Source organism: Poeciliopsis prolifica, unplaced genomic scaffold (genome assembly GCF_027474105.1).
Source record: "Poeciliopsis prolifica strain line A6 unplaced genomic scaffold, Auburn_PproV2 SCAFFOLD281, whole genome shotgun sequence".
Classification (NCBI taxonomy): Eukaryota; Metazoa; Chordata; class Actinopteri; order Cyprinodontiformes; family Poeciliidae; genus Poeciliopsis; species Poeciliopsis prolifica.
Genome location: NW_026562656.1, coordinates 25,143 through 40,212, shown reverse-complemented (window position 1 = coordinate 40,212; position 15,070 = coordinate 25,143). Strand labels below are relative to the sequence as shown.

The 15,070-nt window shown below is 42.1% G+C and overlaps 1 protein-coding gene across 1 annotated transcript in view; it reads right to left on the bottom strand.

Moving 5' to 3' along the window:
- The window catches only part of LOC129357685 (cGMP-dependent protein kinase 1-like), a 38,031-nt gene extending 25,282 nt beyond the window's left edge, over nucleotides 1-12,749 (bottom strand). The window contains exons 1-2 of the mRNA XM_055026759.1: nucleotides 12,191-12,749; nucleotides 2,769-2,935 (exon numbers count right to left, since the gene is read on the bottom strand). Coding sequence (XP_054882734.1) covers nucleotides 2,769-2,935; nucleotides 12,191-12,510 — 487 coding nt within the window. The 5' untranslated portion in view covers nucleotides 12,511-12,749. The remainder of the gene's footprint in view (nucleotides 1-2,768; nucleotides 2,936-12,190) is intronic.
- Between the last annotated feature and the right edge of the window lie 2,321 nt (nucleotides 12,750-15,070).

Sequence of the window (15,070 nt, the reverse complement as noted above, 5' to 3'; positions counted from 1 at the left end):
GCATCTTCACAATAGAACATGCCCAAGTGGGACCGAGGGAGGACGTTGCAACAGGAACCTTCTGTGGTCCGAATGTGTTCAAACAGTGTCTTCCCTCTGAAGAGATCCTCGCTGTTCTGTTGAGACGGCAACAGCACGCCGTCCATTCCTCCAGATGTGAGTCTTAGACGTCTCCAGGCTGCAGATTCAGTCCGGCGGCAGCATCAAGGCGCGCTTTCAGTGGGAGGATCACGTTACCGAACAGGATTCTTATGTAAAACGCTGACCTCAAATCCGGCTATAAATATAACAAACGAGCTGAGCGTAGTAACACAGAAAAGCCGGAGAGGCTCCAGGTATGATCTCGGAGCCCCTCCCAGTCCTCGTCCCATCAGAAGGGAAACAGACCAACATGTGCAAAAGCTTCTGCTCGTATTGCAGACTCCACTTTTATCACAATACGTCTATCATAGATGTCATGTTAATAAAATCCATCCAGAGGTGGAGAGGAGCCTCACTGCAGCTGCTCTTTTATTTTGTTTTGAGTCTTTACCTCCTGGTCACAAGGACAGGTCATAACCAATAGCTATAATTACGACTGCTCCAATCCACACAGATCACACAATCTGTCTGATTCCAACTCAAGAATATGACCCAGTGAATCTGCGCACTATAAAACCAAGAGGAATCACGGTCTTGTCTAGTCGAATGCTCATTGTTGAGGGACAATGAAAGCAGATTCCAATAGTGCTTTCCACTCTGTTCTCTCTCACCGATCTTCTCGTCTGATCCCTGATGTCGTCCGTCTCAGTCTTATCCTCAACTGGTTTCTGTAATCGTTGCCCACGACACAGTGCAGAGTCCCAACGAGGCTAGATCTAATTTTCCTACTCCTCACCCTGGTGCCAAAAATGTTCGTCGGGTTACCAACAAAATACACTGTATGGCATATAATTGGTAACAAATTCTTCAAAGACACTTATTTACGCGGCGTAAGGATGATTAAAGTTCATCAGCATTTTCTGATTTTTTTGTTAACTTATTTGGAATATTTGTTGAAAATATGCCAAAACATTGAGCTACATGAACTACAGATTATAGTTACTTTGAAATGAAAACGTGCAAACTGCAAACGTATTTTCACTTCTTAGTATGGATCCCTTACTGTGCTTTTAAAAGTGCTTTAGAGCTCCAAACCCTTTATGCTTCAGTCTCCGATCATCAGATCTTGATGACTGGATTTAAAGGTGCTGACTCTGCTGTCCACCCACCAAGGGACACAAAGAACCAGATAGCAGAAATTATAAGAGACAATACCAGAATTATTGAAGCTGCTGTCCTCAAGATACTGGAAAATGTAATCATTTCTTATCGTCACTTTTTCAGGTCAACTTTCCTGAGTTTGACCTGAGTTAGGAGCCCAAACACTGCATCCGCCTGTGGATGAAAACTGCAGCAAACAGCCAAGCAAAGCATTATCTGATAAACCACAAATTCATAAAGTCTGTTGTCATGGACACAGCATTTCTCCTCCTAAATATTAACCGGAAGAAAGGGCAGCACCCATTGTTCAGCTCTGCACACAGGCAGCAGGAACTTACACTGGACTTCTCACCACAGCGTTATATATTTCTAGAGCTATTCGTACGAATTAATCAGAGTTTCGACGTTCCCGCTACATTCCTGTTGTTCTCAGTTTTCTAAAAGTCTCTCGGTACAGGGAAAAATCAAAACTGACTGGCTGTGCATCGTCTCAGCTGGAAACGAAGACACATTTTGCATCCCTGCAGGAGAACAACGAGTCATTTGTTTCACTCTTCGTCTCTATCAACAGGCAAATGAGAGAAGTTTGGCACCAAACTTACAGCTGAAGGAAGAAAAACATAATTATATCTTGTTTCTGACACCATTGGCAGCTCAATAATAATAATAATAATAATAATAATAATAATAAATAAATAAAACTCTTTCCATTTTCAAAGCTGTACAAAGCGGACGACGCCACCAGATGAACTCGTGAGCGTTCAGCGTCACCAACAGAAAGCCAGCAGCAGTAAATGTTCAGCAGTGAGGAGTAAAACGACCTTTGAGATAAACTTCCTGCTTCAACCAGAGGCTCATTAAAGAGAAGGTTACTTTGCCTTTTGCAGGTCACACGGATTCATTAATTTTGCTGAATATTTCCCATGTCCCAAAACTCTGACGGAGCACTAAATGAACCTTCTCCGAACTTGTTTCACATTCAACCTCCGGTCCCTCGACAGCACAGGCAGCGAACAATGCAAACTATTCCGTCGCGAGTTTTTTTTATGTCAAACATAAAATTGATCGTGTTTCACGTCCCAGATGAAGCTGTCCAAGACGTGTTAGAGACTGATCAGCACACTGAGCTAAGAAATGCGTAAGACGCTCGGCAGGTGTTGGATTTTTATTATCCAAGGGCTGAAACTTGCGATTCTTCTCTAGATCGACGCAAAAGGATATGCAGGCAGAACGAGGTGGAAACAGAAGGAGGCACAAGGGAGGCACAAGAACATAAGCAAAGGCAGATGGAGGTAGAGACAACAGGATACAAAGAAGGTACAGATAGACGGAGGTACAAAGGAGAAACGAATTCAGGGTGAAACAACAAAACACTAATAGGTAGAGAGACAAATACAATAAATATATTAAAATTGAACCGTTTGGAGGAAAAGCCTTTTGTTCTTGTCTATAAAATCCATCTCAGATGACTCTTATAGACCGATTCCCATCTCGGAACCAGCTGCAGCCTGTGTTCTCGCTCTCACCTTCCATGACGAACACCAGAGAGCCTACATCTCCTTCCTTTATGATACAGGCGTCCTTCCCATAATCCACCGGGTACATACAGTCCACAATCTCCTGGATCTGAGAGAGCTCCAGGTTCTTCATGAAGTCATTGTCCAAGATGGCTTCCTTTATCAGCTCCTTGGACCTGCGAAGAAGAGGAGAGAGAAAAAATTTTTATTAAAATATCTCCAAGACAGAGACAGGATAAGGTCAATCAATCAATCAATCAATCAATCCATTCACTCATCCATCCAACCAACCAACCATTTCACAAATATTAGGCCTATGTCTAATCTTTTAGTGCTGGCACTAATTCTATTAGTTTTTTAGTGACCAGTTAAGGAATTTTAATCTGCCAATATTATTATCTCATCCTTTCTATCCTTCCTTAAAAATAAACATAATACCATAACAGCTGCGTCGAAGGTGGTTGACGACATAATTGCTCTTAACCAACAATAACTCCAACCCCTACATGTCTGCAACTCTTATGTCTGTGCTGGATCAAGGAGGTCTTCTCCCATCTGTTAACTTTCCAGGGCATCTCTTAGACTCCTGCTGCTGATATCTGTGCTCAGTTTGCACAGAGAAATGTTGACTTTTTAATTCTTTCGCTCGCACAACTTGCTGTTCCTTTCTGTTCATGTTCAGAAGCTTCTGTTCAGTCTGGCGCTCCGTCGCCCTGGAACTTACTTCAGGAAACTTTGAAATCGACTGAATTGATCCAAAATAAAAGCATTTGAGGCGGATAGACTGACTTTTCCCTGCTTCTCAAAGCTCAGCAATTTTCTATTAACTGTGTACTTTTCTGTGTTGTATTTGTTGCTGCCTCTTGGCCAGGACTCCCTTGAAAAACAAGTTGTTTTTTTTCCTTTTTTTTAACTTAATGGGATTTTACCCAGGTAAAAAAAAAAAAAGTTTTTTGAGTGACCCATAAAACTTAAAAATGTAGTAAAATACCTCAAAAGAAAAATGACTGAACTGGGACAAGTTCGTGTCAGAAAGTCAGGACTCAAAGTTTGGTCTTCAATCTGACTGTATCCTAAATTCTCCATATTGCCACAACTAAATAACTTCATATCTTTTCTCTAAAATTTACTTTTTTATAAATACGGCCTGGAAATATTTAGAATATTGTTTTAAGACATTGGCATGTCCTCCTAGACACTCAGGATTGTGTTTCTATTCTGTTCTGTCAAAGCCGGAGCTCCAGAGGAACCTTCTTCTGAAACTCTCAGCGTTTAATTAACTCTCCTGTCTGCAGTTATCGTCACGCTTGTGTTTGACAGCGTGAGCATCTGCGGCAGGCGGCTTCAGCTCCGTCTCTTATCAAACGGCTGAAGTTATTTTCTGCAGGTTTGATCATTTGTCATCTCCGAGCCCGCGAACACTGAAGCCGCGGCGCCCTGATCAATGGCAGCCGGGTGGCGTAGAACAGACAGCCGATTCATCCAAACCGTCCTCCGGCTCAGATCGATCTTGCAAAAGGTGCGGCGCCTCCGGGCGAAGGAGGAATTATCGAGACCCATCGCTGATGAGAATCTCAGCGACTGTCAGGAGATGCTCTAGTTTCTGGGATACGATGTAAGTCGCAAAGCAGAGACGAAACGGATGTTTCACGCAGATAACAAGTGATCACAAGAACCCGACCGTGTCTGCAACGTGTTTGACAAAACGTTGGACAGAGGAGGAGTTGTGAAATGTTTCAGATGTTTGGTGTTTGGTTAATTAACTGTGGATACAGCAGCATGCTTGATCTGCATATAAAGCAGAACCCGTGTACAAGGTTCAACATGATGCAGCAATTAGGACAGACATTAACTCTTGTGTTTGATGAGGACGTCTATCAGAATGACGCCTTAACTTTGCGAAATGCGGCTTTTAGCTGAATAATTGAACATTATGGCCCACACAAAAGCACTTAAGGTCACATTACAAAGGTCTGATGCCCTGTCCTTAACCTGTTCCTCTCACCATTGTAAATTGAAAGACACTCTCCATCGTGAAATCATGACTCATTATTTCCTGTTTTTTTGAATGAGTTCTGTCATGAAAAATGTCCCAGAATGCCTTTCACCATGAGGTATGCGTCACTTTAACCCCGAGTCTGACTTTATCGCAATCTGCACAACTTGTTTGCACGGGAGAAGGTTCTGACTGGAATTCAAAACTCAATAAGGCTCTGTGCGCTAAATCGATCACACTGGTACCTTGTGAAACCACCCAAAGTCAAAATACTGCCACTCTAAAAAAAAAAAGAACAAAGAGGAAAACGTCTTTCACATGCTGTTTTACAATAAAAATCACCAACAAATTTAGAAAAGGACACCAATATTTAAACAACAAAAAGCTGCTCTTCCAGCCCCTTTGTGTATGGAGAACGCCATTTCTTTTTGATTTAACTGTCTGAGCCGGTACGAATGAAATTGCTTTACATTTACATCTAAGATTCAATTGTCAAGCTCACTTTGTAAAAGTGCAAAGAGTCGCCTTCATTCTCGATTGTTGGTTTACCATGGCTGCAGTGGGAGGCTATGAGGCTAATCTTTGCGTTTTAGCTCGATTTGTACCAAAATACCTATCAATAATAATTAACCAGTTATCAGTGATTGTTTTTCTTTTGTATGTTTGTGTTTTTTTTCTTTATCTTAGTCAACTGAACCAGATTCTACCATATCTGTACTGATTAGTGGAGCTGATGTTCTTAACAGGAAGTGGGGCCCCTAAATCACATCCTGCCCGAGGCTCCAGGTAGTCCCCTGTACATGCTATCTTCTTTACTGCCTCCCAACAGAGGCACTTAAACAGTGTCATCATTTCTTGTCTTTATGGCGCCATAGTTGCTTTGTTTTATCGTTGTTGCTTTATTGTCTCTTCCCAAGACGTCTGGTTTCGAATTTTTGCTGGACTCAGGTTTTTGGCTGTCTTTATTTTCTGAAAAGCAGTTTATTTCCACCTTCTTCTTCTTCTCCTTTTCCCATAAACTCTGGGCCATCACTTGGTTGCTCATGTGAGCAGCTCTACCCTCTAGATGCAAATAATACCAAGCAGCTGAGCCGTCGTCGTCGTCGTCATACAGAAACTGAAGAGGAGGAGAAGGATGCCTCTCTTAGTCAGCAGAGCCAAAGGTTTTTCCTTCCTGTCGAGAGTGGAGGGCTCAGTTTTATTGAAATGGACTGAAAGAGACAAAGTGAGTGGAAGGAAGATGTTGAATGCTCCATAGATCATCACTGGCTGGCAGCTGCTGAATGATTTCCAGAAAAAAAATTTAAAAAAGGAAAGAAATCTGCAAAGATGTAAATAGCCCGCTCAGGATTTAATCCAAAAACACCTACAGTTCAGTCAGACTCACAAAGCGTTAAGTTGCTACAAATAAGTGACTTCAGTGTAAAGGAGCATTATTAGATTATTAAAGAGAAGAGAAATAGTTTTTTTCCTCTTTTTTTTTGGTTGTGAAATGCACATTTAAGCATCAGGCAGCTAAAATAACTACAATAGGAGAACTGTTTTACTGCAGAACCCTAAAATCAGTATTGATTAATTCATTTATTTATTTATTTGAAAACTGATTGGCGTCAACGTCAAACCATATGACGCCCAATCAAATTCACCTTTGACCTGGGATGTAAAGTGTCAATAAAAGACTCAGTTCTCCTTGATTTGTTGGAACAAGGGGTAGAATAATTAATTAATTGGTCAAACTAAAAAAAAAGAGTGATTAGTGAGTGAAGCATGACGCAGCGTTTGATGACAACCACATGGTGCGACCCTATCGGTTGTGGCAAGTGGTGGTGGAGGCAACTGCGTTGCCCAAAGAGTTGCGGTGACGTAGGCGTTGCGCTCGTAGCTCGGTTCCGCTACAAGCAGCACGCTGACGGCTGCCTTAAATCCCAAGTTCATGGTGGATCAGTTCACTTTGTGACCCGTTTAGTTTTTGATAAAGCAGAACAAGAAATACATTGAATACAAATCGTCCTCCAAGTTTCATTAGACCTACATATGAATAAGCGAGTAAATCGGGACCAAAGTTGAATATTTTCTCACAGATTTTCTTTAGAAACTTCTAACAGGAGAAGTTATGGCGTCACCTCCCGAATTCAATCAGCAGACCAAGCAAATGCAGTTGAGAAACATTTCATCTCCCATCGACGTTTGCAGCTGAAATATTTTTTCTGAACTGAGGCGACCAAGATTGATCCCTGCGGTGCGGGAGGAAACGTCGAGCGATATCGCTTTGTCGTTAACTTTGAGGTTTGGAGGGAGAGATGTGCATGGCGGCCTGCTTGATAAGCTCCGTTTTAATTCATCTGCAGAGGAAACGAGCTCTCGGAGATGAGCCGGAGCTGGGCGACAGGAAAACATTGCTTCTGTTTCTGCGCACCAACAGAACGGGACTCGGGAGGAAAATCAGCGAGATCTGGATGGAAGGTGGTGACGACGCGCTCGCCACTGTGACCAATGCGGTCGTTACTGCATTGGTCACAGAGGGAGGGGGAAGGTGTAAGGACAAGTGAAATAGATGGAGGGAGAAGAAGGTGACGAGTGTGAAAGAATAGAAACCGGAGGAACAAAACAACAGATGGGCGAGAGGGAAAAATGATGAAAGGAGAATTAAGAGAGTGGAAATAATTAAAGAGAGACAAAAAAATAAGAAGAAGAAACTCAAAATGAAAAGGGAACTCAAAGCACAAAGAAAATAAATCTGAACAGAGATGATTTTGTAAAACTTGATCGACTAATACTGGCAGAGTGTTTTAACAAGGTGGCAGGGGGCATTAGCTCATTACCATCTGCCAATCAGAGGCAGAAACACCAATAACATCTAAAGATCAGTAAAAACGTCACAACAGCGGATGAGATCACGTTTCTAGACTCTTTATCGGCATCAGGTCAACAGAAGAAGCTGAACTGGAAGACTGGAATGAGTTTTACTGCGTAAAAGTTTCAAGAATCTGACAGAGCAACAGGCGGTCTGCTGGATTCATGTGTGTTAGAATTGATCTGTAATTATTGCCGATCAATGAGAAGAAAATATCAGCATCAGGGGATGTTGACTGTAGAAGAGAGAGAAAAATGCAAAAAAAAAAGAAAAAAGAAAACTCACAGCCATGTTAAGGCAGATGTGTATTCTCAGTTTATGGTGAAAAATTATGAAAGATTTTGAATACCGATAAATTTTGTTACTTTATAAAAGAGAAAATAACATGCATATTTTAAGACGGGAGTGAAAATTAGCTGAATCGAAGCCAGGTTGTAAGACGGGCTTGAAACGTTAAATACAGGCAGCCGTTGGAAAAAGATGAAATATAAAACTTTAGAAAGCTACTGAAACTCACACAGACTGGTTCAACGGTGAAGCTTAAATCTGGCTTTCAAAGGGGGAAAAAAAAGGCTTTCAGGCTTTTTTGTCTTTGAAGGATCTACGAGTTGCACGCGAGGCCTCAGAAAGAGCTCCGATGATGTCAAGGTCGAATCCAACACAGGCCGAAACGTACTCGGCGAGAACGTTTTACTCGAGGAAGCAAAGAACAAGGCAGAAGTTTTTCTCTGTTCTTAGGCTGAGACGCTTCATAACTCACGAGCGTTCAAGAGCAGAACTCCTGTGAGGTCTTCACAGCCCTCCCACTGCAGCATTTGTTCACGTAGTAAACATGCCCACTTAAAAATTGGTGACCAACTGCACAAAAGCTGTCAGACAACACACAGGCGCACGCAAAAAGTTCTGACCCGATGAGTCGAGCCAGAAACAGAATGATGTCGCTTTGCTCCTGCGTTTAAATTGCCTTTTATCCAGAAAAATGTACAGATGTTATGATCACCATCCTAATTCGAATGTGTGCAGTTTTGCCGATGAAATGGAAGAGTTGCATTAAAACTCTGCTTGCTCACATTAACTTCATCACCATCACAGTTTTATGTGTTTTGTTCTCTGACGTTGGAGTCAGTTTCTGTCATCTGATCAGTGTGTAGGAAATGAGTCTGAATCAGATTTCATACAATAAATAAATAAAAAGGCTTAAACTGGCATGAGAACCAGTTGCAATGGGAATGTGATAAATTCTAAAGCTTTTTTCTTTCCAGAAACATGACAATATATAATATAGTTTATGGATCATATTCTCAATAATTCATAATTGAATTCATGGCAAACATTCAAGAGATCTATGTAGCCTATATAATTTTATGTTAAATTAAATTATATTAACGTGCATTTTAAGTTGTATTAAGGTTCCTCAATGCTTATGAATCTGAAATGTTTCACACTGTTGGCTGCTTGTTCTTCGATGAGTTCTGCCTGTGCTGCATATATGACAGAACAAAATAAACAAGAACAAAGATCTTCAAACAGATGGAGAAACATTAGCAAAATTTGATTCATGAAAAAAAAAAAGTCCAAGATTTCTGTGCACTGCTCTCAGGAAGGAATCAAAGATCTTGTTTGTTTTCCATAACAAAGAAGCTCTTAATCCATAAAACAGAGAGCATTATGGGGATTATATCCGTATCATGAAGTTTGTGGTTTTTAACTCAAACACCTGATAGACGCCTCATGATCAAATGTGGGAGCCTTCAAAGCTGTTATAGTTCTTCTTGAATAATTTCAGCGTTCTGCAGGAGATGATGGGTTCAAGGTGACGTTATTTCATTACAAAAAAAGCAAAAACCTGATATATCCTGTGGACCGAACTTAGACTGAAGAGCTAATTTCAAAGAAATAGACCAAATTCACTGACTCTGACTTTTTCACAATGTTCTACTTGATGTTTTTTTTCTCTTTTCTTATTTTTTTGTGCACAGAACAGAAGTTGGATTTATTTCTGTTTTGTGTCTCTCAGTAGGAGTCGCATGACGGCAGCGGGAGCGCGTTTAAAAATGGAAACGAGTGAATCTTGCTTGTATCTGGAAGCAGTTTCTACAGCTGCGAGAACCACAGCAGCTATTAACAAAGACCCACCATCAGGCCTCGCAGCAGGAACTGCAAACCTTCTGATTCCCACGTCGCTCTGCAGCTGGTGATCATTGCAAACTCTGGTGGATCACTTCAAACTCTGTCAGCAGTGAATCGGGGAACAGTTTCAGTGGATCATTAACTTATCTCTAGACACCATGAGAGCTGGTGGGAGTCCACAGCCCACACAAACACACACGCATACACACACATACACTCTCTCTCTCGTCTCCATTACTTTATATTTTCATATAACACACAGACACATGCGGGCGGGCTGCAGACTCGGAGAGGGAGATGGGAAACAAACCCTGTCATCTGCCTCCGTGTGTGGGAAGATAAAAACCAACGCGCTTGGTTGTTCTCGCCGCCGCAGACAGAAAAGCACGCCATTTAGCAGTCTGCAAAGAGCGGCTCTCTCGGCAGAACTTACCACCAAAGAGCCGGAGACGCTGACAAGTTAACAGGACCCTCAGAGATCCCAGTGGATCATCCTAATCATGATCCCGTTTAAGCCAACTGACAGAGACAAGACCGTCAAGAACAATCATGCACACGTTTCCTTCTGCACAGAAACCACATAAACATGCTGTATGTTTCTTTTTATGACCATATTCTGTTGCATGTTTCTTTAAATCTGACTAAGCTATTTTAATGACGCCACAATTTGCCTAAATTATCACCTTTTGTGACTTTCTATCTAGAATTTCTATCTTATTCTATTCTGTTCTGTTCATTAAAAGCACTGAGAGTCCAACCAAGCGGGCAAGTAATGTCATTATCAGACAGAGTTAAAATGCATTGCCCCAGAAATGTTATATTCTATTAAATAATGCATCTAAACTCTCCTTTCTGACTGCAACATTGCACAAATTACAGCTCAGGATATTGTGCAGCTCCACTACATGCAGAGACCCCAAACCCTGCTTCTATTTTCAGGGCAGCGGCATATCTTGCTATTTCTTATATGAACACATAGCAATAATAATATTACTCAAGTAAAAGAAAAAGATACAATGCAGCAAAATGACTCATATAAGTAAATTTTTATGGCTGACTCCATGGAGGGGGCAATGCCCCCCAACGCCCCCCAACACCTCCCAATGCCCGTCCATACCGCTTGGGCCTGGGAGCGTCAGGAACAACTCGCAAGATTTTTGCATGTTTGAAGTTCGACAACAGGATGCTGAACAGGAGATGCGTCTGTGCACAGGTGTGTGAGGAGAATACTCAGATTGGAAAATGAACTGAGCGTGTTTGAAACACCAAGCTGCACACGGGGCAGGTGTCTTAACAGACTCTTTCTCTCTCATTTCCCTCCATGAGGAATGGTCAGCCTGAGGCCCTGACCTCGGTCGACATCATGCGGTTTTTGTTCATCCGAAGGAGCGAAGGGCCGCCTGCTCGAGTCGTCGGCGCTATCTGATGCTGATCAGAGCTCGGCAGTCAGCCCCGAAACGGAGCTGAAAAGCTTCATTAACGCAGAACAGAGCAGATCCATTAGGGCTCGTTCCTGTCGCTAATGAGCAGCTGCAGCTGCAGGCCTCAAAACCGATCGCAAAGATTAACAAAGACCCTCAGAGTCACTCATTTAAGCCAGACTGACAAGCACTGAAAGCCTGTTCTCCGCTCAGGTAATGATTGGTTTTTATTTGACGGCGAAACAGCTGAACCCATCCTTGAACAGTCTGACATAAAACAGCTTTGAAACTTGCTGAAGGCACAGAACCGCCTGTCACAAAACCAGCCGAGAGAATAAAACTGTTGAAAAGAAAAATCAACAAAAAAACCCCACTGGTGTTCAGTGGGAGAGTCTTTCCTCTGGTCGTAAACTCTTATGAAGTCCAGCGTGTTCAACCCAGGCTTAAAACTAGCTGAGAAATAACATAAAAAAGCACAAAATCTTACAAAGTTTGGTTGAGTTTCTAGTGGAAATTATCTTAGTACAATTGTGATAAAGACAAAACTAACTTACAAGTAACTTTTCTGCAAGATAAGAGCTTGTTTTCAGTCAGTAATTTCTGAATACTAATAAAAAGTACTAATTCCACTGGCAGCTTGTTTCGCTTATAACATAGCGAACTTGTCCTGTTGGAAGACCAAACGTCTACTGGTGCAACTCAGAACTTTATTTATCAATGTTAAATAATTATTCGCTAAAAAAACGTGCTGCACAAACGAGCAGAAAAGTTGCTTGTAAGTTAGTGTGTGTCTTATTTCAAGTGCATCAAGAATAACTTGGTAAGATTTTGTACTTTTTCAGGATGTTCTGTTAACTTCCGGTTGCATGCAGAACTTTCTACACGTTCAACAGAAGCTTAAACCCGGCCGATGGGACGGAACGAGTTCTATGAGGTTTTCTGGAACTGCTGAAGGAGGTTCTGTTCAGTTCCCACATCTGCTACAGCCAATGTGGGAACTGAAACCAGCAGGAGGAAGTGAAGGACCTACTGTGGGCTCTTGGGGTAGAACGGCAGCGTGACGTGGCACAGCTCGCTGATGTCAAAGGCCGTGGGTTCGGCGGAGATGGCCTGCCTCTTGCTGCGCTGCTGGTCCGGCGGCAGCACCAGGTTCTTCTGCTGGGCCTGGACCTGCTGGGCCGTGGCGGGCCGGATCACCGAGCGGTACTTGTCCAGCTCGTTCTGCAGCCTCTGGATCAGCTCGTCCTTCTGGTCCAGCTCCAGCTCCAGCTCATCGATCAGGGCGTCGCGCTGCCGCAGTTCCTCGATCTTCTCCTGCAGCGCGTACTGCAGGTCCCGCAGCGTTCCCATGGGTCCCCTCAGCCGGTCCCGGCAGGACGTCGGGTCCGAGGCTCAACGTCCGCCGCTGCCTGACCACTTTGGGATCTCCAGGTTCGCGGGAGAAGTCTCTGGGTTCCTCGTTTAGCTTGAAACCGTTGCCCTGCCAGCTCTTGTTTTGGCCCTCCCTGAGTTTTAGGATTCAGTTGTTGTGTGGGAACTTCTCTGTGTGAAACTCTCCTCCAGATTTTCCCAGGAACATCCAGAGGACAAAGCACTTTCAGGAACTTTCCAAATGTTTTTTGGCTTAAAACTTTTAAAACTCCAGAGTTCTTCACCCTTTACACCAGTCTCATCTTTTTAAAAGTCTTTAACAACATTTTTCTTTGTCTTTTTCACTTGTCAGGGAACATGTTTGCTCTTGGTCCAAATCCATTCCATTTTGAAATGCCTGGGTGCCTTCAGGCAGTTCCCAAAGTTTCCCTTGTATATATTACATGTCTGGGAACGTTTGAAAGAGGAACAAATAAAAAGTGGACCAGTCCCACTATATGAATGCTTAAATTGTTCTTGTGGCGCTTTGAGGTTGGATGGAATCAGTGATTTTACACAAGGAAAAAAAAAAACTCTGGAAAGCAGATCAAATAACAGTAGATACTCCTGTGAGTCACACTTGATTACATCCAATCAAAACAAACCGCCTCATTTATTTGTTTTTGTTTAAAAAAAAAAAAAAAGGATATTTGGATCCAGGATTCCTCTGAATATGTGAAATAAATAAAACAACAACAACAACAACAAAAAAACTGAAGACGTGAGGAGAAATCCAGCGAACAACTAACACAAAGTTTCCAATCAGTCTGGGGAGAATGAGAATCCCTCAGGGCTGATCCGGGTTTATGTCCGCTGGGATATAAGGAACCAAACAGCCGCCGCTGGATTAAAGTGTGAAAACGGAGGCGCGGGGATCCAGTAGCGCACACTTCATTCCCGACACGCACACACACGCGCACACACACACAAAGAAAGAAAGAAAAAGACGCGCTCCAGTCGCACCTGGAAACAAGAGACAGGAAGCCAAGGGAAGACAAACGCCGGAAAACAAGAGCCGCGAGACCGGAGCGATGATCCACTTCCAGTGTGAATAGTTTAATCTGAAACAGTTGGAGCTTCAGTGGAGGTCGGAGCGGAAAGAGAGAGAGAGAGAGAGAGAGAGAGAGAGAGAGAGAGACTGCCTCCGCACCTTTTCATCACCTGTCCTCCTACTGCTGCTCCTCGCCTGTGCTGCTTCAGTTAAAGTTTTCTATGCACAGATGGAGGGGGGAAAAACTATCTAAATGTTCATCTTAAACCAACCAAAAATGTTTTTATTTATTTATTTATTTTGCAGGAATAAGCCGTGGCCACAGGGATGGATGTTCAGGAAAACAGATGAGATGACATGTTGATTAATAAGTTTCAAGAGGTGCGTTCACGTGCAAATTTAAAATGGATAACAACCGATGAACGACGCCCTTTTTCAAACTCATGAGACTTTAGCAAAAGTTAAAAATCTAACTGTTCTAAAAGTGTTTAAATTTGACAGTATATATTTCTATATATATAGCCTATATATATATAGCTATATATTTTTTCATGTGAAATAAAAACAGGAGGTATAATAAATAAATAAAAAAAAACAGAACCCGGTTCACGTTCAAAGTCTGATTCATCCTGTAAATCTCCTCCGAACTGCATTGAATAGACGTGTTGGACCGCAGATAAGGACGGGTCCAGTTCAGACCAGAACTGTGAGCCTGGTCCGTTCTCTCTATTTATATAAAGCTTCTGTGTTGGCATCAGTGTTTGTCCTGCTGTGTTCAGACTGTCAGCATGGCCCTGCAGCTGCTGCAGAGACATTTGAGGAAATTACAGCGAATCCACCCGAAAACAGACTTTTATTCCCTGATCTCACACAGAACATTATTATTATTATTATTATTATTATTATTATTATTATTATTATTATTATTATTATTATTGCTGCTTTTTGCTGCTAGGGATCATATTTCATAATGTTCTGATCAGAAAAGAGGCATCGCGGACGGATGCAAGACTGTAATCGGTGCTCGCCCTCTTCTGGAGACGTACTGTCATTGCAACCAGGAGACAAAATCTGGAAGAACTTTGTATTATTATTATTAATATTATTGTTTTTATTATTTTATTATTGTTGAACATGATGCTCATGGAACGAAACTGATTCAAACCGAACCTGTTGTCTACTCCCAACATCCTGTGTTTATCAGAAATTTAATTAAACTAAATTTGCTGATTTAGTCTGACTTTGGGGGCAGGTGGGTGAATTGATCTGAATCATTTATGAAAAATTAAATTGGCTTAGAAGTCATTGTCTTGGATTGCGGAAATGGACTAGAGTCTGCAACAAGCAAACTCCATGCAGGAAGACCTCCAGCCGCAATTTAAACCTGTCGCTTTAACTGCGCCAAAACCATAAATCTGTGTGATCTGCACACATTCGGATGACATGGGTCACTGCAGAGAAAAATGATTTATTTATTATTTTTGATAGGGATCTGCAAGCTTTATAATA